At 41.0% G+C, this 23,475-nt stretch overlaps 1 protein-coding gene across 3 annotated transcripts in view; it reads right to left on the reverse strand.

The window, feature by feature from the left end:
• Positions 1–1,045: 1,045 nt before the first annotated feature.
• The window catches only part of LOC121279069 (protein NDRG1-like), a 93,575-nt gene continuing 71,145 nt past the window's right edge, over positions 1,046–23,475 (reverse strand). For all 3 annotated transcript variants that reach the window (XM_041189955.1, XM_041189954.1, XM_041189956.1), the window contains 8 exons: positions 22,885–22,941; positions 18,509–18,612; positions 13,557–13,634; positions 12,563–12,614; positions 10,197–10,244; positions 5,445–5,480; positions 3,362–3,413; positions 1,046–3,255 (listed from right to left, as the gene is read on the reverse strand). In XM_041189955.1, coding sequence (XP_041045889.1) covers positions 3,035–3,255; positions 3,362–3,413; positions 5,445–5,480; positions 10,197–10,244; positions 12,563–12,614; positions 13,557–13,634; positions 18,509–18,612; positions 22,885–22,941 — 648 coding nt within the window. In that variant the 3' untranslated portion in view covers positions 1,046–3,034. The remainder of the gene's footprint in view (positions 3,256–3,361; positions 3,414–5,444; positions 5,481–10,196; positions 10,245–12,562; positions 12,615–13,556; positions 13,635–18,508; positions 18,613–22,884; positions 22,942–23,475) is intronic.

The raw sequence follows: 23,475 nt of genomic DNA on the forward strand, positions 1-23,475 counted from the left end.
ATAAACAGGCAACTTTTATGCAAATTGCCATCTTCTTTGCCCAAGATAAAGCAATTATCCATTTTAAACATTGGCATTGGAGTGCTGGGTACCCTTTAAATTTTCAGTCAATCAATTATGTATCCATTGTAAAATAAACATTGATAACTACTTTATTTTCAGCCCTTGATAAAGGTCATTTTGTCACACCTTGAAAAAAAAAACCCAGCAAATTATATTAGCAAGACTTCCGCTTCATGAAACTAGTATTCCTTTGATGTGGTCAGAATCCTATTTGCTCATCACAATAGCACAATGTGCTAACTAGGTAGTCAAAAGGGAAATCTGGTGGCATACCCAACCAGGTATCCTCAATGAAATCTGGTGGCATACCCACCCACCAACCTGATCTCTGAGAGTCCTGACAGTACTAAATGCCTAACTGGCAGCATGAACCCTACAACTTGGGCTCCATGCAGCATCAGAGACATTTAATTGCTGCGCTATTGTGCGTGGGATGGATAGCCTGCCCTGAGAGCTGCCAGCAGTTCTCCATTACCAGCAGCGCCACAAGGAGTGGTGGTCACTGTTGGTATTGCACTGGGGTGGACAAGTGGAGGACAGGTATTCCAGAAAGGGGTGCACTAGTTAAGTGGCAGAGGGTGCAGAAGAGGAGGCAGCAGCCTCAGTTCGCCTCCAAGCAGGATTGTCCTTCAGCAGCCTTAAAAAGAATCAGAGGGAGGTAGAATCTCCGCCCTGCATGCTCCCACGGCTCTGAACTCACCTTCAAGAGAACAGGGCATTAAATTCTGCCCAATATGATTCAGCAGGTTGGGTAATAAGTAGCTAAGTAGTGTATACCAGGTTCATCGAACAGTTTGTGCTAGTTAATTGAATTGTCATTGTCATCGTCCCTTCTCCTGGTCTACCGAGACTTAATGGCTCATGGTAGTTGAAGAACTTGAAAATCAGTGTTCATACACTTAAATCCCATTTAAAACTCTCAATTCATTAACCTGTATGAACATTAAATAAAAAAGCAAAGTTTTGTTTCAGAAGCAATTTGTAAAGTTTCAAAAGTTTATTTTCAAAATAAATATAAATGTCACTGTCAACTTTTCAAACACTTTGATTTCAATCTATTTGTTCAGTATTATCATTTGCAGGATCAAAAAGAGTCATAGCCAATACTAGGATTTGTTGATTTAAATTGCAAACTACAGATAGGTGTTGAGAATCACAGGAAACCATTCTCATTCAATAATAGACAGCAAAAACTTGGCCCCTGAACATCAGCATGACTCAAAACACATAGCCCAAAACTGTTAACATTATTTGCCTTAAAGGAAAAGACAAAAATGGCATCCTCTCACCATCATCCCAGCCCCCCAAAAAAAACAAAATCACTGCATTTGATACTCAATTTAGTCATTTTATTGCTGTCTGTATATGGTAGAGAAAAAGGGTCCAAGCCTCCTGGGAGCCAAAATTGAAATGGCAGATGTAACACATCCATTTCCTTTGCTTGGCAAAGGTTTCATTCAGCACTTCCATACAATGTTACGATGACCAAGTTTCCGGTTGGAGGCAACCTTGCAAGGAACAATCTGGTTTTGATGGTGTAGCAGGAATGGGTAGAAACAAACTTTTATAATGTAAATGTTTAAATGGGGTGTGTTTTTGTATGTTTACGGGCACCACAATAAGAGATCACACTGGGACAGCACCCTAGATATTACAGTCTATTTTTCAGACAGTATCTAAAATCTGTTAAAAAAAATTAAGTACTGAAAGCTTTTCACCTTTGAGGAAATGCATCTAGGTTGATTACAGAACCTGTGTTTAAATAGTAACCTCAAAATGCTAACGTGGATAGAAACAATTTCCAAATTCAACTTAGTTGATAGGGGCAAGATGAAATAAGGTGGGAAGAGGCTCATGTGGAGCACAAACAGGCATAAACCTGCTGAGCCAAATGGCCTATTTCTGTGCTTTAAAAGGTACAAATTGCATAGAATTTAAGATGCGCTTGAAGATCAAGTCTGTAGGGAGTGGGGAAAGGAAGGAAGATGCTTTTTTGGGCTAAGAAACAGAAATGAGGCCAAATGCTGATAAGGTACTATATTTTCACGATACAAAGCTCTTGCTAGAATGCTGCTTTCCAAACATTTCAGGACAATGTACAGTAAATGAATGCCCTGAAAGATCTCCTGCTGAAGAAAAATCATGAAGTCTGGAAAGTTACACCATGTCAGTCATCATTTGAAAGGAAGTGATTTGAGTGCAATTTTCATTAGAGCTCTTCTGAAGAGTTCTCCCCAAAAAGCACAACAGCCGCATTTCAAAGAAAACTTACAAAATAATTCAAAAATACAAATTTCTGTAGTACAATATAAATGCATACTTTGGATTAATTAGGTTACACAATCAGGAAATACAGGAAGCACTTTTAGCCTAACTTTTTAGAAAAAGGATCAAAATCTTACTCAAATTCATGCAGATCAGAAAAAGACAGGGTTATACAAAGAAGTAGTATCAGCCTACATATATACTTAACCGGAATTTTTTTTAAAAAAGCTACGTAAATGCTTCTGGTTTAAAACAACAGAATGTCAAGGGGGAAAAAACAACCAACTGAAATTTGATAAAAAGTTATACAAACCAACAAGATTTAATACTTTTAAGAAGATTAATCAAACTATGTACATCTCAACATTCAACTCCAGCTTCATATGACTCATGGGCAAGTAATGCTTGCAAAATGTTGTTACCCATAATGCACTACTCCCTGAAAAGGTGCAAGAAAAAGAAACAGCATTTGTTTTGTTTTACCTTCAGATTTTGCATGGACCCTTTGATTCCAAATTATGGCAACAATTAGAAGAGTAACAGCAAGAGAGGATGCACAAAATAGAAGTAGATTTTTAGTCTGTGCACCTTTATTCATTTTTAGTCCTGATGTCCTTTTTAAAAAAGCTTCAGGCTATGCTCACACTTATGCTTTAAAGGGTAACTTTACACTTGCTTTGACTTTTTAAGGTAGAAAGAGGGGTTTTCAACATGAAATTTCTGCTGACTGAGGGCCAGAGTTTTCAACAGCTCCCACATGAGTATTCGAGTTGGCATTGGTGTTTTGGTTCAGCCCCGTAGCTGGGTGGCTATAAAACTTTGATGCCTCCCCGGTATGAGCTCGACTCCTGTTGCCCTCTAGGGACACTACACTGGATCCGGATGCTGAACGGGATCTCATAAGACGAGTCATGCTGGCTGCAGGCACTACGATTAAAGAACAGGGAAAATGAAAGAATGCATGGCTAACAAGGTACAATGGTCGAGTGTTAATACTGTACCAAACCATTTAAGGTAAATGCTTTCTACTTACTGTAGCCCATGCCTTGCACAAAGTATTTGAAAGCTTCTGTAAGCTTTGCTGGCTGCAAAAGAAAACCAAAAATGAAAGTTCTGAAACGTTTAATGCATTTTAAATTTTCTTCTATAAATTATCCATCTGCTTACATAATGTGTCTTTTATTTGGAAGGTTTACTAGGCAAATACCAGGAATAGGTGGGTTGTCTTTTGAGGAAAGGTTGGACTTGTATCCACTGGAGCTTAGAAATGTAAGAGGTGACTTGATTGAAAAACAAGATTCTCAGGGGTCTTGATGGAGTGGATGTGGACAAGATGTTCCCTCTTGTGGGACAATCTAGAGCTAGGGGGTCGCAGTTTAAAAATAAGGGGCTGCTCATTTAAAACAGAGGTGAGGAGAAATTTCTTCTCAGAGGGTCATTAGTCTTTGGAACACTTCCTCAAAAATGGCAGTGGAAGCAGGGTCTTTGAATATTTAAGGCAGAGCTAAATAGATCCTTGATTAACAAGAGGGTGAGAGAAAAAGAGGATGAAAAGGTTATTGGGGATAGGCTGAAGGTTACAATCAGATCAGCCATGATCTTATTCTATGGCAAGGCAGGATTGAAGGGCTGAATGGCCTACTACTGCTCATAGCTGAGATTGACCGAGTGGTTAACAGTGAGGTTGAGTGTCTTGGGTTACAGGAAGATATAGACGGGATGATCAAATGGGCAGATAAGTGGCAGATGGAATTTAACCCTGAAAAGTGTGAGGTGATACACTTTGGAAGGAAGGAAGCATTTAATGAACGGCATGACACTAGGAAGTTCTGAGGAACAAAGGGACCTTGGCATGTGTGTCCATAGATCTCTGAAGGCAGAGGGGCATGTTAGTGGGGTGGTGAAAAAGGCATATATGGGACACTTGCCTTTATCAATTGAGGCATAGATTACAGAAGTAGGGAGGTCATGTTGGAGTTGTATAGAACCTTGGTGAGGCCACAGCTGGAGTATTGTGTGCAGTTCTGGTCTCCACATTATAGGAAGAATGCGATTGCACTGGAGGGGGTGCAGAGGAGATTCACCAGGATGTTTCCTGGGATGAAACATTTAAGTTATGAAGAGAGGTTGGATAGACTTGGGTTGTTTTCGTTGGAGCAGAGAAGGTTGAGGGGTAACCTGATCGAGGTGTATAAGATTATGAGGAGTGGATAAGGAGCAGCTGTTCCCCTTAGTTGAAAGGTCAGTCACGAGGGGACATAAGTTCAAAGTGAGGGGCAGGAGGTTTGGTTGGGGGGGTGGGGAGGGGTGGCAGAGATGTGAAGAAAAGCTTTTTTACCCAGAGGGTGGTGACGGTCTGGAGTGCACTGCCTGGGAGGGTGGAGGAGGTGGGTTGCCTCACATCCTTTAAAAATTACCTGGATAAGCACTTGGCACGTCATAACATTCAAGGCTATGGACCAAGTGCTGGTAAATGGGATTAGGTGGGTAGGTCAGGTGTTTTTCACATGTTGGTGCAGACTCAAATGGGCCAAAGGGCCTCTTCTGCACTGTGTGATTCTAGCTCAGCTCATATGTATGCAAAGTGGCTGTAAGTGCAAGAATGCTCAGAATTCTGCTCCATTCAAATCCACCCAAGCCCGTACCCCTAGAAGTGTCAATATGGGAGATAAAGCCAGTTCTTCCATTTAGATGGAGTCCTAATGCAAAGACAACATCATCACTACTAACATAACACAGGTACTTAGCAGCACCTTTAAATGTGATAAAATGTCCTAAAGCATTTCTCAGGGTCATTACAAGTCACAACCTTAGGGTAATCATATATTTTAAAGAATATCTTAGAGGAAAGCGAGGAAGAGGGGTGGAGAGTTTTAGAGGAGAAATTCCAGAGCTCAGGGCCCAGGTAACTGAACACAGCCACAAATGGCAAAACCATTAAAAATGAGGGTTGCTCAAGGAGGCCAGAAGTAAGGTAAGTGGGGATATCTTGAAAGGTTGTAGGGCTGGAGGAGATTAGAGAAGGCAAGGTTGAGGCCATGGAGGGATAACTCCTTTTAAAAAACTGTTAAATCAGCTATGTTAAACAGTATATTTTACATAAGTTTCAAATATACCTGAACAATTTGTGGCAGTCCTCCACAGTCAGACATCTATTTCAAATCAAAGGAGAGAATCGTTAAAGTGAAAATCTTACATCTAAATTGTGGAAATGTACAGTCCATTTTTAATGGTTCCTTTAGTCCTTGATAAACAGTTGAATATGCTATTAGAAGTACTCAACTACTTTTGATGAGCATTAATAAGTAGTCCTTAGTACTTCACAAGATTGTTCACAACGATTGATATTTCACTTTTCCTTTGCAGAGACAAGCAAATGCATTCTGGCAGTAAAGTGCACAGGATATATTTTGAGGTTCTTGTAGAAGATGTTAATATCCATCTCTGATGCATAAAAAAGGTGCTTGTTGTTTGATAGAAGACTCGCAGAGAACATGTACCACCTTAAGGTCTATAGAGGATATTTCAGCATTCAACTACTGTTAACCTTCAGTATTGAGTCCATATTGATTTTATTAACCTCAATCCACTTGACATTAGAATGGAAATATGATAGCTGTGCTAGAGCTTGTGATTGTTACTTCTACATCTACAGCTCAATATGGCCAAACAGTAGTGTTCTGGCATCCAAATAAGTACCTAAAGATGGAATTACCTGGAAAAACTCAGCAGGTCTGGCAGCATCGGCGGAGAAGAAAAGAGTTGACGTTTCGAGTCTTCATGACCCTTCAACTGAACTGACTGAATATTAGGAAAGGGGTGAAATATAAGCTGGTTTAAGGTGGGGGGGGGGGGAGCAGTAGGGGGGAGAGAAGTGGGGGGGGGTGTGGCTGTAGGGACAAGTGTCCCTACAACCACACCGCCCCCCCGCCCCCACTTCTCCGCCGATGCTGCCAGACCTACTGAGTTTTTCCAGGTAATCCTGTTTTTGTTCTGGATTTCCAGCATCCGCAGTTTTTTGTTTTTATAAGTATCTAAAGATACTCACTGAATCAGAATAAGTTTTAAATGATCATTGCAAATCTTATATAAAATGTGCTGTCTGAAAACTACCCAGCTCAAGAGATTTTGTTTTACACCAATAAACCCACAGAATCTAATGAAAATAGCCCAGATGCTCAGTTCCAAAGAACACCTCCAGCAGCCTTTTTTAAAGTTAGCATGGACTTGAAACTACTGAAATAAGAAATGTACAAGTGACTTTTAATCAATAGTCAAAAATGTCCATTACACTGTCCTGAGCAAATCAGAGGTTCAGGTTTTGTGGTCAGCAGCGACATGACAGTACACATTACTGATCTTGAAAAAAACAGTCCACAAAGATCTAGTGAGTTCTGTGACACAGCATTAATTTCATTTAGGCACAAGCTAGACAGAAATCAATAATGACACTGTTGACAAATGTCAAACAGATTGGCTACACAGCCTATCGTATGGAAGAATTCCCTGGGAACAAACTAGGAAGTAACACCGCTTTTATCATTCACTTTTCACAATTTTACAGAGGAAACTAAAAATCAAAATTGGGGCATGCATAGGGCGTTAAGGTAGCTGAAATATCAAGTTAAAATTTAAGTTTTAAAAATCTATGTAACATTGATCATGGAACAGATAATTTGCTAAGTTTTTCAGGGCTATAGAGGTTGATTGTATACTTATGGCTTAAAACTCAGTTACTTTATTCAAAAAGGCATAACTTCATTATTCTATTATTTTCTCAAAAAAAACTTTCAATTCATTAATTTCAATCTGCAGGGAATTTAGTGGTGTACCCTGTGGAGGAGTAAGGAATCAGTGACAGCAACATCTGGATCTCTGCATTTACCTGCATACATGTGGATGTCAGAGGTTTGTTAATTTCACAGAAATATGGCAAACACCAACAGGTTAACTATCATTACAACTGAAAATCCAGGCCATTGACTGTATATACCTTCAAAAGAGCGACTGATTTACTAAAATTGAGTAAACCAAATTCTAGTTTCACTAGATGGAATTCTTTTGACATTTGGGGAATTAAATCCAACAATTTTCTCCAAACAGAAAATTGTGGGACCTATGCAAAGCAGCAGTTCACCCACTATTTACTGACAGCACCCCCTGGCTTTAAAGAAAGATTTGAGCATAAAAGACATCAAATAGACTTTAGTCTTTCAGGCATTAAAGCTCAGGCAGATATACCCGTAAAATATCTGCAATCAAATTAGTGCGCTTAACCAACTCTATCATCTCATTTATCCCCACCCCAAGCCAGTCCTCTAGTACCATTCCCTCCCTCCCACACCACTCATCCCAATCCTTTCATTTCCCTCATATCATCCATGTGCCATCCTCCATCTTCTTCCAAACCTCCCATGCATTTTTCCTTCTCCCTTTTATTTAACTTCCATTTTCTTTTTCTCAACTAAAATCACCGCTTCTCCCCCACTGCCACCAACCATTGGCAGCCACTCGTTCATCATGTTGCAGTCGGTGTGCCCCATGTGCCTCCACAAGCACCAGGCTATGCCCACCAAATCAACCCACTGTCCAATCGGACAGACAAAAACTGCACATTATACATACATATATACATACATACATACAACAAAGCAAAAATATACATCGCACTGTTCCAAGGGCAGCAGGGGAGTTCTTCTGGTGCCTTGGCCAATATTTACCCTTTAATAACTTATCCCACTCTGTCACCCCCATTTTAAACAGGGTACAAAGTCCTACTCTCTCAATCTGCATTTCTAAGTTACCTTATTATTGTGCATTTCAAAGCTCCCAGTTACATGCAGCTTGGAAGTTTTATATAGTATTATATTCCTCTTTCAGCACTGCTTCCACAGCAATACCAACCAACTTTTAGCACAACACAGTAAGGACAATATGTGCACTTTCAATAGATTAGGTTTCATCTTAAAGTGAAAAAAATCTAGCAACTAGAATAACTCAGGAATCTAATAGGAAGTTAGTCAGGCATTCTAGCTTTGGTTCTTTTCGTAGAAAACCAAGGGCAGAATTTTTCCGTTGGCAAGCTGGGGGCAGGGCCCGCTCGCCAACGTGCGAACCCCCGACGTTATCCCACCCCATTTAAATATTCAGGAAGGTGGGGGGACAGCGCGATCAGCTGTCCACCCGCCGGCCTGTCAATGGCAAATGGAGGCCACTGACAGGGTAGTTAAATCAATTAAAGGCCGTGCCCGTCCAACCTTAAGGTTGGTGGGCAAGCCAGGAGCCCCAGCGGGCTTCTAAAAAAACAAGAAACCTTATCCACTTGCAGGATGAGGTTTCATGTCGGTTTTCAGAAGCTTTAATAAAGTTTGTGATATTTATTAACATGTTCCATGTTGTGTGACATTTTCACATGAGGGGGACATGTTAATTTTTTTATTTTTCTATTTTTAAACTTTCAACCACTGTCAGCGCTCTCCCTGAGGCAGCACTTAGTCTCAGGGAGATGTGCGCTCTTTCGCACGCATGTGCGAAAGAGCGCACTCTGGCAGTTAAGGAATCCCGCCCCTACCCGCACAGGAAGCACAAAGCACTTCCTGTCAGGCGGACCTTAATTGGCCCGCCCACTTAAAATGGCAGCGGGGCCCGTTTCGGCAGCGGCGATTGGCTGCCCGCCCACTGCCGAACCGGTGGGGCCCGCCCGCCCATCAAGGGCAAAATTCTGCCCCAAATCTGGGGAAAAAAACAAAAATCACTTGTCTGGGCTACATGTTGCCCAGAGTATTGCATATAGTGCACAGGAGCAAATACCCTCAAGCAGTTCTTGGCATCCTACATTGATTGTCATGAAGGTATCGTTGACTACCACAAATAGGTTTTTCATTTGGTGCTGGAACATTAATGAGTTCCAAATTCTCAGCTTTGATACATTTCTTACAACACCAACATGAATACTGTGGCCAGCATTAAAGCTTCATGCTGTACACTGTCAATTACTAGTATTCCCAAACACCAATGGGCTGTTACTTGCATAATAACTCAAAAGCTATTTACTTGTTAATGATGAACTGTAGATTTATTGGTTTAAGCCACACATTAAATGTTTGTGTCCATACATGACATCCATTTTCCTACAGTTATACAAACACTTGAAACAAACCACACCCTCCCCCACCCCCAGTGAAAAACAAAGCCTGTGAAGTTTAACTTTTAGGAAATCCTGTACCTTGTTGTTATGAGATAAGATTCTGAGTGCTTATTTCTTTTAAAGAAAATTGAGTTAGTAGCACAAGCATATAAGAACTGAAAATATTACCAAGAGAAGTTGCACAACTGGATAGTAAAGCTCATTAACAGGGACTTCTAAACCTAAATAGTTGGTCAAATAGGTCACAATGAAGCAATCTGCCAGAGCAGGTTCACTACCCAAGTCTCAGGTTTGACATTATTGCACTGCACCTAGACCCGGTCAAAACTGAAAAACATCCTACAGTCAAGCACTAGGCCCAATCCCAAAATTCTTCACCAACCACCATTTGCAAGAACCTGTGCTTTCAGCATTTCTAAAAGTGTCCCTATTTATCTTATTTTATATAATTCTCTCTAAAGAGAGAAACTAAATTTGTTCTGGTTTGGAGGCCAGCACAAAAGCTGCATTTACCATGTTAAGAAAAGAGACCAGCGTAATACCTTAAGAATGATTGACTTTTATCCCCCCTCAAACTTCTAGGATTCATACACGTTCTGGTTCAAACTGCAAACAGTGCCTTCCTGTAAACTTGCCTTTTGCTAACACTGAAAGGTTAAGCCACCTGAAATCAATTCCATTTATACCAACATTTTGCCTTTTTGCAGTTATGTTACATTACCTTTAGCAGAGTAGTCTTTGTTGGATCAAGTTTAGTATTACAGTCAACCTGAAAGAAATATCAACATTTTCAGCAAAGCACTTTTTCATGATTATGAAGCTAATCACTTAACCAAAAATCCAAGTGAGCCGAAGCTTAAAATAAACAGATCTTATACAATCTGAACTTGTTCCAATTCCTATTTTGATAGAGAAGCTGTTTTGTGCAATGACAGGATTATACCTAGACTGCATGTTGCAACACAATTTAAATGCAATTCGATACAAGGCAATAGTTTCTTGTCAACTGTCTCCCCTCAAGAAATGGAGGTCTTGCATTTCCACTGATGGTATGTACACATGCTCTAGTGGCTTACTCAAGTAATCAAATTCAAGCCTGAAATTGTGCCAGCTATTAACTTTTATGAAATAAAAGTAAGAGACACTTTGAATCTGTGACCGGGTTTTGATGGTGGGGGAGGGGGGGGGGGGCGGTGGGGGTGGTGGTGGTGGTGCGTAGATACAATTGGGGATTTCAAAGGAAATGGGATAAGCACCTGAAGTGGAAATATTTGAAGGACGATGGCAAAAGGGCAAAGGACTAGCTGAGTTTCTCTTGCAGAGAATCAGCAAGGACGCGACAGGCTGAATAGCCTCCTTCTGTTCCGTAATTGTTCCATGATTCTATGCCAACAGTTGGCTTCAGGTATCAGGCCAACTCATGCTGTTTTTCAGCACCTTCTGACACCTGGCTGGTGATGAAATTTATTCATGAACAATGGTATCTGATGCCTCAGAGTGACCAATCGTCATGCCTACGAGTTCCCCTCCAAGCCACACACCATTCTGACTTTGAACTAGATTGCTGTTCCTTCACTGTCACTGGGCCAAAATCCTGGAACTGCCTTCCTAACAGCACTGATTATACCTACACCACATGTACTAGAGGTTCAGAAGGCAGCTCACCACCAGCTGCTCAAGGACAACCAGCAATGCCCAAATCCCAGAAATGAATTAGAAGTGAGCCTGCACTGTATGTGCTGGATGGAACCATTACTGCAAACTTGATTGTATCATATATAATCAAGCATCCACTTCCAGTGGAAAGGTGAAGACGACGGAATTAATTTCATTTTTTTTCTAGCTTTGTCGTCTATTATGAATACACTTAAAACCAGAGGAACTAATCTTCCCTGGTCTGTGTTGCTGAGCACCCCATTAATTTTTATTGCAGACCTCCTTCAAGTGTTATTCCACTTTATATTAGTCGGCATGCACCATTCTAATTTCATTCAATATAGCGGTTTATAAATCCAAACATTTTGGACCTTTTTGGCAGCTCTGGATATACATGCTTACATTTTTTAGTTGCTGGTGTAGTGTTAACAAAGTGTTACATTTAATTTTTTTTTATTCTCATGACTAAATCAAGTGCTGAGCATTGTAATCAAGTCAGTGTGTGCAGACTAAGATCATTGTAAAAATCAATTTGAGTAGAGATATCCAACATTTTAACTGGCATATGTTCATCAAATACTAGTGCTAATCGTGGCTGCAGATGCAAACAATTCAGGCAACATGCAGTCAGTAACTCTTACTACCTTCATCCACTTTTAGTGGCAGAGGTACTGTTTTTGTTAGTCGGTTTCTCAATAATATCTCAAACTGATGGTCAGATTTCAACAAAACGTGGTACACATATAGGGTGTGGTCCAAGGATTGGTTTTTGGTGAAGGTGTGGATCTGGATCCAAAGGGCACTACCATTATGACAAGTATTATTTTAGTCCCTACAGCATTGATTTCCAAACATTGTAATCTTTAAAGGATATAGATATTTTTGTTGCAGATTAACTGTACTGCAAATAAAGTCGTTATATGCTGGGGCATGAGCAGTCAGGTCACTTTGGTCTATTATTCCAGCAGGGGTAGTAAAATGTAATTAAAACCACTGAACTTCAGTATAGGTTCTAAGAAAACCAGACCGTGCATTATCCATTCAGAATTATTTTAGGCGTTTATTGTTTTGATAACTTAAGGAGATGAAGTATATATCAGCACCAGGGAGTGGAACCCATTTCAGTTTCTTAGCCACAGAGATATCTGAATGGTGGAAGTGGTGCAAAACTTTAGAAAACTATCCAATTTAATTTAACTCAAATGTGCCAGTCACTAGGATTCCTAGCACTCCATACTACTCAAACGCAAAATTAAATTGCAGCTTCCATTTTGTGATTATACAAGGCAAGGGTTGTTAACACAAGATAAGTTAAGCAAAAGCTTAGATGGACACCATGGTTGCCATGTCCTCAATAAGCAGCTACCTTTTTTTCTAAAGTGGAAGTTTGAACAGCAATTTATACAATCCAAATAGTAAATCTCAACATACCACAGCATCCACTGCAGGTGAAGCATCTCCAACCACTAACAAAGTGGGACATCTGCAAACAAAATACTGATCAGCTCAGCTTACTACAGTTAATACCTAGACAATGCAGTCTCACTGTTAGTTGGTGCATTAATAAACTTTTCCACAAGCGGTTGGACTGTACAAAAACTTTGGAAACAGATATATATTTTTTAAAAAGCCATTTTAAAAATCATGGCAGGAAAAGGCTGCAATGCATTTGTAAGACTGGGGGAAATTGTAACTGAAAAAAAAGACAGGTTAAAGTCAGAAAACAATCCGCTTCTCAACCCAAATCTGCCCATTTCCTGTTTTAACGGAAGCCAGAACATGGGCGGGGCAACCAACCCAATTCAAGGAGGCATATTGTAGCTTTGAACATAAATGAAATTCAGCCAAATGATGTTCATTCACCTCACAAGCCAAATCAAGTCTCAATTTTATTTTCCTCCCAACCTCCCATCCAGAGTCAAGCCCGATCCTCTTTCTCACACTACATCCCCTCCAAACCATGAGGTCAACACCCTCCATCACTCCTGGCTCAACCCCAAACCCAGGGTTGGCAGCTCCCTATGTTCTCAGATTGAAACCTGATCATTCTGGCATGGACCGATCTTCCGCTGTTAGTCAGTGACTAACTCCTCAACTGACTGAAAGCCCAATTGTCCATCAAGCTGGACCTCTGGCTGGAGAACTGATCACTGCATCACTAAAAAAACTCACAACACAAGTTGGGAGGAAATTCACAAATGATGAGTTCCCCCGATCTTCTGGCTGACCTGCTCCTGTGGGTCAGGCCAGTGAAAATTTGCCCCTAATGAGTAGCCTGACCTAGAAGATTCCACTCTTACTCTGCAACTCTAAATCTTCCTCAATGTCATTATAAATTTAAATTTTAAGCAAAAATCAGACTAGCTTTTATCTGATATTCCAAATTAATTGCTGGAACTATAAAATAACTTTTAAATAAACTCACTGTAAGGTTGAAATATGGTGATGATGATGATGATGATGCCCTGCAGGAAGAGGGCGCTCAATATCCAGATCTCTTCGGCTGCAAAGGGGAAAATTGTTTAAGGGAGTTAGTATTACAGTTAACTTTTAAAAAAAACAATTTAAGAAAATCAGTAGGTGCTTTCCTTCGTTTCACATTTTCCTCTTCACATCTTTCTCTCCCTTCCCAAACCACCACTATTTGACTTAATCTCTTCTGCTAAAACTACAATGCACAATTGTGCTCTGCTTTAAAATCGTACAATCTTAGGCACATATTCCAACTGTATATGAAACCACAGTGTAAGTGTATACACTTAACACTTTTGTAAGTATAAGTAGTCCTAAATTCCTTATTCATACCCCTCTGACAACCTGAAGTTGAAATGGTGAAGGTTCTAGATATCACAATGTTGCTTCGAACATGCAGCCAATGTTTGAGAGAGCAGGCCATGACTGCTGCTTCTGGGTATTCCACCCTTGACCCACCAGCTTTTTTAGGGAAGCAGTGCCAGATCTATACTCAAAGCTCTGCATTTAACTGGTGCTGGACAGTAAAAAGTAGTGCATGAGGAATGTCTAAAATTTCAACAGGTTCATAAATTCTGCTCAAATGAGTCAGTACAAGTGGGCTCAGAAATGTTAATCTGAACAGATGCATTGGCTGAAGATAATGCAACCTTGGGACAAAAATGGTACTGTGGAGCAAATGGTAAGTTTAGGATTGAATTCAGGTAGCACTTCCTCAGACAAGTGATTAATAATTAGTTTTTTCCGTGGGGTTAGTGGCAAAAAACTTGGGTGATTCAAGATGTAGTTGGAAGCTGTAATAGGAGTAGAAGCAAGGGAAAGGGGGGGTTAACGGACAGTTTCCTTAGAAAGACATGCTAGATAGACCAATGGTCTACAAACTGTACTGTTCTTCATAATTAAGTTACGTCTCACTATACCCTGACCAGCATATTAGTGCTCCAAAACCAGCACCCACTGGGCAATATTTTAAACATAATCCTACAAAGTTTACCATTAAAATGCTGCAATATAACTGACCTGTGAGAGCATCCATTAGTCAAAGCTGTATAAAAGTACAAAATCTGCTTTCATGGGGTTACAGTGAAAACAAATAGCTCTGTCTGAAATAAATAGCAAAAATAATGATTTATCGGGCCTTCAGCTCCAGATTGTGGAGTTCCCAAAGTCAATGTAAGAACTAGTGTGAAAACCAGAGAACGTGCATACGGAATCAAACTTATTAGTTGAGCAAATTGTGTCAAGCTGCAAATAAGTCAGTTGCTAGTTGCAAAAATTTTCTTCTGGACAAATGCACGACCACGGCATAATACTTTAAACATTGCAAAGAATAGCTTTATGTTTGAAGATTGAGAGTGTTTTAGAAAGCCTAAGGGCCACTAGTCAGGAATACAGAACAGATTATTGCTGAGAAAAGACGTTTTGTTAAAGCTTTTAGTCTTGCACTCATCAGGACAACTGCAAGAATACCAATGTCAGGGGAAGCAACAACTTTATAATGTATGATAAAGGAGTGCTGATTGGTAAAGGTGTTGACATGGAGAATGCATCAGTTAATGGAGACCGCTAAGCATTGTTTGAAATTTTAAACCAGGCAACTCGACTCTGGTCAAGGAATTTCCTCAAGGAATGAACCAGCAAATCACTATCACTTATTTTGTTTAGCTGAAACAGGTGCAATGTGTGTACAATTTCTGACAAGATTTGTTAGTGTAATTTTTAGCACATTGAAGATTATTTGGCAAATGTTGCCCAATTGCGGAATCACATCTAATGTTAGACATGGTGTTTTGAATTCACAACTTATTTTCCTACCTATCTTTGTATTATGAGCAAATTTAGCAACTATACATTGCAGTCCTTTTCTCTAAGTGATTGATATAAATTGTAAACCTGTACATAATTATAATTGAGGCCCCAGCACTGATCCCTGTGATGCTCCACTCATACATTCTGCTAACCTGAAAATGATCCATCTATGCCCACTTTGTTCCCTGTTGTCTAATCAATCTTCTTCCCATGCAAAGTGTTACCCCCTAAACCATGTGCTCCTATTTTGTGTAGTCACCTTTGACGTGGCACCTTGCCAAATGCCTTCTGGAAATCCAAATGCCCTTCATCTAGGTTGCTTGTTACTTCTTCAAAGAACTCTAATAAATTAGTCAAACACTACTACTTCCCTATCTATCTCACTCGCCTCTTGAACAGAGTTACATTTGCTACTTTCCAATATGATGGGATCTTTCCAGAATCTAGGGGATTTTGGAAAATTCAAACTAATGCATTTACTATCTTGGGGTTTTCAAATAATTGGCTGCTAAGATGAAGTCCATCAGGACCTGGGGACTTGCCAGCTTTTAGTTGTAATAATTTTCTCAGTACCCTTTCCCTCCTGATTGGATTTTTCTTTTTTAAATTATTTTATGGATGGATGAATTGCTGGCTAGGCCAACATTTAATGCACATCTCTAATTGTCCTTAAGATGGTGAGCAGGCTTCTTGGAACTGTTGAAGGCTATGTGGTGTAGGTACACCCACAGCACTGTTAGTGAGAGAGCTCCAGGATTTTAAGCCAGTGACTATTAAAATCCTGCAGCTCTCTCACTAACAGTGCTGAACATTTGTCCAATCATCACTTCTGACTTTATGAGTTGGGGAGAACGGGGAGGTGGTGGTCATTAATGAAGCAACTGAAGATGGCTGGACCTGGGACACTACCCTGAGGAATTCCTGCAGTGGTGTTCTAGAACTGAGATGATGGACCTTTAACAATTACAACCATCTTTCTTTACACTAGGAATGACTTCAACCACTACCACCCCAATTCCCATTGACTCCAGTTTTGCTAGGGCTTCTTGATGCCACACTTGGTCAAATGCTATCTTGATGGCAAGAGCAGTCACTCTCACCTCACCCCTGGAGTTCAGCTCTTTTGTCCATTTTTGGAATAAGGCTATAATAAAAGGTCAGGAGCTGACTGGCCCTGGCAGAACCCAAACTGAGCATTAGTGAGGTTATTGCTGAGTAAGTTCTACTTGATAATGCTGTCAACAACATTTTCCATCACTTTGTTGAGGAGAGTAGACTGATGGGGTGGTAACTGTCTGGTTGAGTTGTCCTGCTTTGTGGACTGGAGACACCTGAGCAGTTTTCCACATTGCCAGGTAGATGAGAGTGTTGTAACTGCACTGTAACAGCTTGGCTAAGGACATGGCTGTTTCAAGTTCCTCCTTCCCTTTCACCTCCTGATGCAATTATTTCTGGGATGTTATTTGCATCCTATACAGTGAAGATGGATGCAAAATATCTGTTCAATTCATCTGCCATTTCCTTTTTCCCCCCCAATTATTAATTCCCAGACTCACTCACTCTCAATGACCAATACTTACTTTACCCCTTTTTCCTTTTAAAGATCTGTAGAAACTCTCTAGCTAGCTTTCTCACATACTCCAATTTCTTCTTCATTATTCTTTGCCTTTTTTAATATTCTGTCCAATCTTCTGATCTGTCACTAATCTTTGCAGAATTGTACACGGAATACGATCTTAAACTTCCTAGTCTTACCTATGTCTTTGGTACCAATGTGAACCACTGGATCCTTCCCCTCTCACTACAGGTTCCTCTCCAGCCCAGAGCAGATGTCCTGAATCCTAGCACCAGGTAGGCAACACAGCCTTCTGGACTCTTGGCTGCAGAGAACTGTATCTATCCCTCTGAATATAAATGTTCCCTACTACTACATTCCAATTAACTCCTCCTGCTTGAATGGCTCCCTAAACCATGGTCAATTCACGCATCCACCTTGTAACACCTGCTTCCATCCACACAAGTTGCAAGCAGCTCAAACATGATGGACAATTGCAAGGGCTTAAGCTCCTCCACTTCTGCCTCTCGATTCCCTTACCTGCCTCACTTGCAGTCACACTTCCTGGCCTTGGCCAAATCAAAAGCTTCTAACCTTAGAGGCCTCCTGGAACAAAAGTCCAGGTAACTTGCCCCCTCCCTGTTGCATTGTGGTTTCTGCAGCTCAGCCTCCAGCTCAATGACTTTGAGCTGATGCTTGAATTGCCATCACTTACTACAGTCATTTGCCCCGGAGCTGCCGTCCAGGAGCTCCAGTTCCCACATTCTGCAGTCACAATACATTACCTGCCCTACCATCCTTTGTATCTTAAGTAAAAAAGATACTAAGTAATTAATTATTCAATGAAATTAATGCCTCTTCTCACCAGAACTTCCTGTACTAATTTAAACAATAGTAATCCAATAAACCCTACCACTTAAGAATAAAATAAATAGTGGACTCACTAGTTTCTTTCAATTAAGAGACCACCAGGAGAAGGGAAGTAAGGCAGCTACTTAAGGGTTATTTAAAAAATATATTTTGCTAAATTCCAGCTCTTTATAGTCGTTACTCACCAACCGATCAACTTCAGCTTTCCTGTGGCATCATTTTGTCCCCCCAAAATCAGCACACCGGGTTTTGAAGATGACACAGGTCTGCTTCTCTGTTGCTGCCTCTTTAGGCAAGAGGATTTCACCACAGCACAGGTTGGTCCTGCTGTCACTAAATGCCCAAATACATATCTTCAAGGGCAATGAGGGATGAGCAATAAATGCTAGCCCACATCCCATGAAAGAATTAAAAAAACCTGGTGTGCAGCAAGAGTCAATACAATCAGGGAAAAAAGAGTCCTGCCCGATTTTATCCCTTCCTGCCTTAAAAGGGTCATGAAGACTATGGTTGTGCCACAACTAGCTGCCTTGATGAAACAGCACAAGCTAAAAATGAGTTTGAAAAATTTCTAAAGTATGGTTTTGGGCTTCACAATACAGTGGTGCCTTCACCCAAGTCATAATTAATTATTTATAAAGAAAATGAAAAGGGATCCAGTGCTACTTTACCTGTTGTATGAATCAACAAAATATTGCAGATTGTTGTGATTAATATCAGAAGAAATGTGAGAGCGGTACAACTGGATCAAATCAGGATTAGAATGTATTTCATCCTAAAATAGATTGCAAATACATTAAACAATTTTAATTGCAATATCATAACACACAAATCATAGGAGGTAGTTTAACAGCCTATTTAGATAAAATAAAAAACGGCTGTGGGCAAGGATTGACAAGATTTTACTTATTAAAAAAACCAACCATGTTATTACACGCAATATATAAATCTCAAAACACAATACAAACATACAACAAAAACAAAAAGAAATACTGGAAACGTTCAGCAGTTCTGGCAGCAACAGTGAAGAGAGAAACAGAATTAAGGTCATCACAGATTTTGCCAGACCTGCTGAACATTTTCAGCATCCATAGTATTTTGCTTTTATTACAAATCTACAGTTTCTACAGTCTTGGCTAAACTTCCTAGGTTTACTTACCAAAATATTTAAAACGGTTTTTAGGTCAATGACCTGGGAGCTATTGCTTTTAGGTATTCTTGGGGTGTGAGAGGTTCTGCCAAAAGTCACTTTTTAAAAAAAATTGAATATCCTTAGTTTTTCTCCCAAAAAGGTAGTGGCGATCCTTCTTTGATCTCATGATGGCATTTCCTCACTAAAACCATCATGGGATCAGCTAGATACTGTCCCAACAAATATGACAGAAATCCAAGAGATGTCCAAGGGTTATGTTAGTGTGAAATTTGACATTATTTGCACAACATTGTTGCTCTTCATCTACTCACTCAGTGCCAGATGTCAAAAGGAAGCAACATAATATCATATAGCTTAAGTTAACGCTAAGGCATCCTGTAGCTCATATATACTGTAGGTGGAGCAGGTCACTAATGGGTGTTCGATTCGGAAGTTCAGGAGTGCCAATTATGCTGAATGCTCTGTTCTACAAACTAATCTGTGTTGGTTGTAGTGCATCCATCTGGGGAAGTGGTTAGGCATTCCATGATGCATTTTACTTGAGATTTAGGCTGGTGAAGAAGATAATGTTTAAGATGTCAGGGTGGCCATACACTGACGTTCTCAGCCTTGGGCCTATAATTGGGGTAGAATCTTCAGCCTGGCAAGCGGGGGCGGGGCCTGCTCGCCGAGGAGTAAATTGGCACGGTGACATCAGGCATGCATCCCAATGTCACTGCACGCCCGCCGAACTGTCAAAGGCCTATTAAGGCCATTTAAAAAGCCAATAAAGCAATTAGCTGAGCTGCCCGTCTAACCTCAAGGTTGGCAGGCAGGCGAAGAGCCCAGGCGGTCTTTGCATTTATCATGGAAGCTCATCCACAGGCGGGATGAGGTTTCATGAATGTTTTTAAAGTGTTTGAAAAATTTATGGACATGTACCAGCTCATGTGACAGTTTCAAATGAGGGGACATGTCCTTAAACATTTTTTTTTTAACCTTTATCCAATATTTTAAGTGAAAGTAATCTCCCTGAGGCACCTGTGCCTCGGAGATTTCTGTGCTCTTTTGCATGCATGCACGATAGAGTGCACTCCCTGACTCAGGCAACCCCCCCCGCCCGCACAGGGAGCGCTCAGTGCTTCCAGGCGCGCATCATGCTGGGCAGCCCTTAGTTGGCCCACCCATGTGAAATGGCGGCACCCAACCAATTGGGGGTGCCGATCAGCTGTGCGCCTGCCCGCTCACAACCCCATTCAACAGGGAGAAAATTCACCCCTTAGTGCCAGTGTTGGAAGGGCTGATTCCCAAGTTAAGCTTCTGTTCAATCGGTAGCCCCCAAGATGTTGGCTGATAATGGCAGAAGTCCAAGATGGTAATACCAATGCAGATTGGTTTTTTTAGGTGCTGGGTGGGGGGTGCAGGCAGTGTTGAGGAAGGATTTGAGGTGGTCATTATCTGACAAATTGCATCTTACAACTTGCCAACAATAGGTGGATGTTATGGAGATCTTTTTGTAAGCTGACATGGGTTGCTTCTGATCAGTAGTTGTGAATGCACATACAAATCGAAATCATCAGAAAGCAGCCAATACGTTCCTGGCCTACGATGGAGGGAAAGTCATTGAAAATCACTTAACATAGTTGGGCTGACAATGCTTCAGGAATTCCTGTCCTGGTGCTGTTGGAGGATTTTCCCATTAGCTTCAGTTTTTACATAGCTCTTTGATGCTAAACTTTAGAATTTTTTTTTTAAAAAAAGGCCAGCTACCCATTTTCATTTAGCATTCAGTTCTTATATCCATACCTGGATCAAAAGCATGATGGGGTCTAAAGCTGAGTGGTGCTGGCTCGAACCTGAATCAACTGTTCGCATGCAGGTTTCATTCAAGAAATCTTTCCAACAATTTACTCCCACTGGGGAGGTGTCCAAGTTGGTTTGGCTACTTAGCACTTCCTGCTAAAGATACTTCAGTCTGATGCTAATTGAGCCTCTTCTGGTTAGTTGCCCAATTTCTCACCATCGTTTGCAGGAAGACATGTTGAACTTGGTGGTGGGGGAGGGGGGGGGGGGGGGGGGGGGGGGGTGGGGGGTGCTATGCTCTTGTCCACAGGTTGCAGAACTGCTTAACTGCACATGCAGCCTAACTATTGGTGTTTAACATGCAGGTTTAGCTCAGTGTTATAGTTTCATTATTCCAAGGTAAGCCTTATGTTGTTCCCGACACAACTTTCTGCACTCCCCACTAAAGCAGTGTCGGTCTCTACACTCTTGCGTCACAATCGGGCAATGGTGCACCATCAGGTTACAGGTTGAGACAGTAAACAATTCTGATGCTGCACAGTGTCTCACAGAAGCTGTTTTGGGTAGCTAGAAATTTTCTACGATGGCAAGTCTCACGCTATGCAATAAAACATAGAAATGGGGCATAGATTTAAGGTAAGGGGGCAGGAGGTTTACAGAAAAAAAAATTTCACCCAGAGGGTGGGGGGTGTATCTGGAACTCACTGCTCAAAAGGGTGGTAGAGGCAGGCACCCTCAACATTTTATTGAGATGAACACTTGAAATGCCACAGGCCAAGTGCTGGAAAATGGGATTAGAGTAGATAGAAGCTTGATGACCAGCACAGACACAATGGGCTGAAGGGCCTCTTTCCGTGCTGTAAAACTCTATGCCTTGTAGATGGTGGACAGGCTTTAGGGAGTCAGGAGGCAAGTTACTTGTCACATGATTCCTAGCCTCTGACTTGCACTTATAGCCACAGTATTTATATGGCTAGTCCAGTTCAGTTTCTGGTCAATGGTAACCCCCAGGATGTTGATAGTGGGGGATTCAGTGATGCCAATGCCATTGAACATCAAGGGGGGAAGGTTGGATTCTCTCTTGTTGGAGATGGTCATTGCCTAGCACTTGCGTGGCGCGAATGTTACTTGCCACTTGTCAGCCTAAGCATGGATATTGTCTAGGTTTTGCTGCATTTGGACATGGACTGCTTCAATATCTGAGGAGTCACAAATGATGAACACACCAGCGAACATCCCCACTTCTAACCTTATGATGGAAGGAAGGTCACTGATGAAGCAGCTGAAGATACTTGGGCCTAGGGCACTACCCTGAGGAACTTCTGCAGTGAGGTCCTGGAGCGGAGATGACTCACCCCCCAACAACCACAACCATATTCCTTTGTGCTAGGTATGGCTCCAACCAGTGGGAGAGTTTTCCCCGATTCCCATTGATTCCAGTTTTGTTAGAGCTCCTTGATGCCACTCAGTCAAATGCTGCCTTGATGCCAAGGGCAGTCACTCTCACCTCAACTTGGAAGTTCAGCTCTTTTGTCCATGTTTGAACCAAGGCTGTAATGAGGTCAAGAGCTGAATGGCCCTGGCAGGACCCAAACTGGGCATCAGTGAGCAGGTTATTGCTAAGCAAGTGCCGCTTGATAGCACTGTTGATGACCCCTTCCATTACTTTACTGATGATCGAGAGTAGACTGATAGGGTGGTAATTAGCTGGGTTGGATTTGTCCTGCTTTGTATGTATAGGATGTACTTGGGCAATATTCCACATAGCTGGGTAGATGCCAGTGTTGTAGCTGTACTGGAACAACTTGGCTAGGGATGCGGCAAGTTCTGGAGCACAAGTCTTAAGTACTATTGCTGGAGTGTTGTAAGTTTGCAGTTTCCAGTGCCTTCGGCCATTTCTTAATATCACATGGAGGTTTCCTCTATTTCTTATCAAACAACTGTCATGAGACTGTATGGTGTCCAAAGACATTATTGATACCCAGGGAGGCACAAATTATGTTACCTTTACTCTATTTGGTGGGGAAAACTTAACCAAGTTAAACCAGCAATAATCTTGGTGGAACAATACTCTAACCACAATGAATAAGATGCACAAAATATGGAACTCACTTTTCCAAACAGATGAGAGATCACAACATCCGTCAAGTTAGAGGTCCAGCCAGTAATCTAGGAGAAACAAAAAAGTTTTTTAAAAAATCACTAACTTAATCCTTAGTACACAGCACCTCCATTTTCCCTCTCCTCAGAAAATCAACCACCAGCAACAAGCGATGTTCTGTAACAATGGGGTAATGGATAATAGCAGACTTCAGGACATATCTATGAAATTTCATGCAGGTAAGTGCAAGGTTATTCATTGTGAAATGTGTTCATATACTAAATTCTGAGAAGGTGGCAGGACAGGTTGATTCAAGTTTTTAAAAAAGAGCAAACAGGATCCTTAGTTTTATAAAAGCATACTGTACAAAAAAAAAGTTATGCTAAACCTTTATAAAAATCACTGATTAGGCTGCAATTGCAGCATTATGACCAATTCTGGAAACCACACTATAGGAAAAATACCAAGGCCTTGGAGAGGGGACAGATGATTAGCTACAATTATACCAAAGATTAGGAACTTCAATTATGTGGATGAACTGGGATTGTTCTCCTTACAGCAGATAAAGAGATGGTGAGATTTAAACGATGTTCACAGTTATA

The sequence above is a fragment of the Carcharodon carcharias genome, chromosome 6 (genome assembly GCF_017639515.1).
Source record: "Carcharodon carcharias isolate sCarCar2 chromosome 6, sCarCar2.pri, whole genome shotgun sequence".
NCBI classification, from domain to species: Eukaryota; Metazoa; Chordata; class Chondrichthyes; order Lamniformes; family Lamnidae; genus Carcharodon; species Carcharodon carcharias.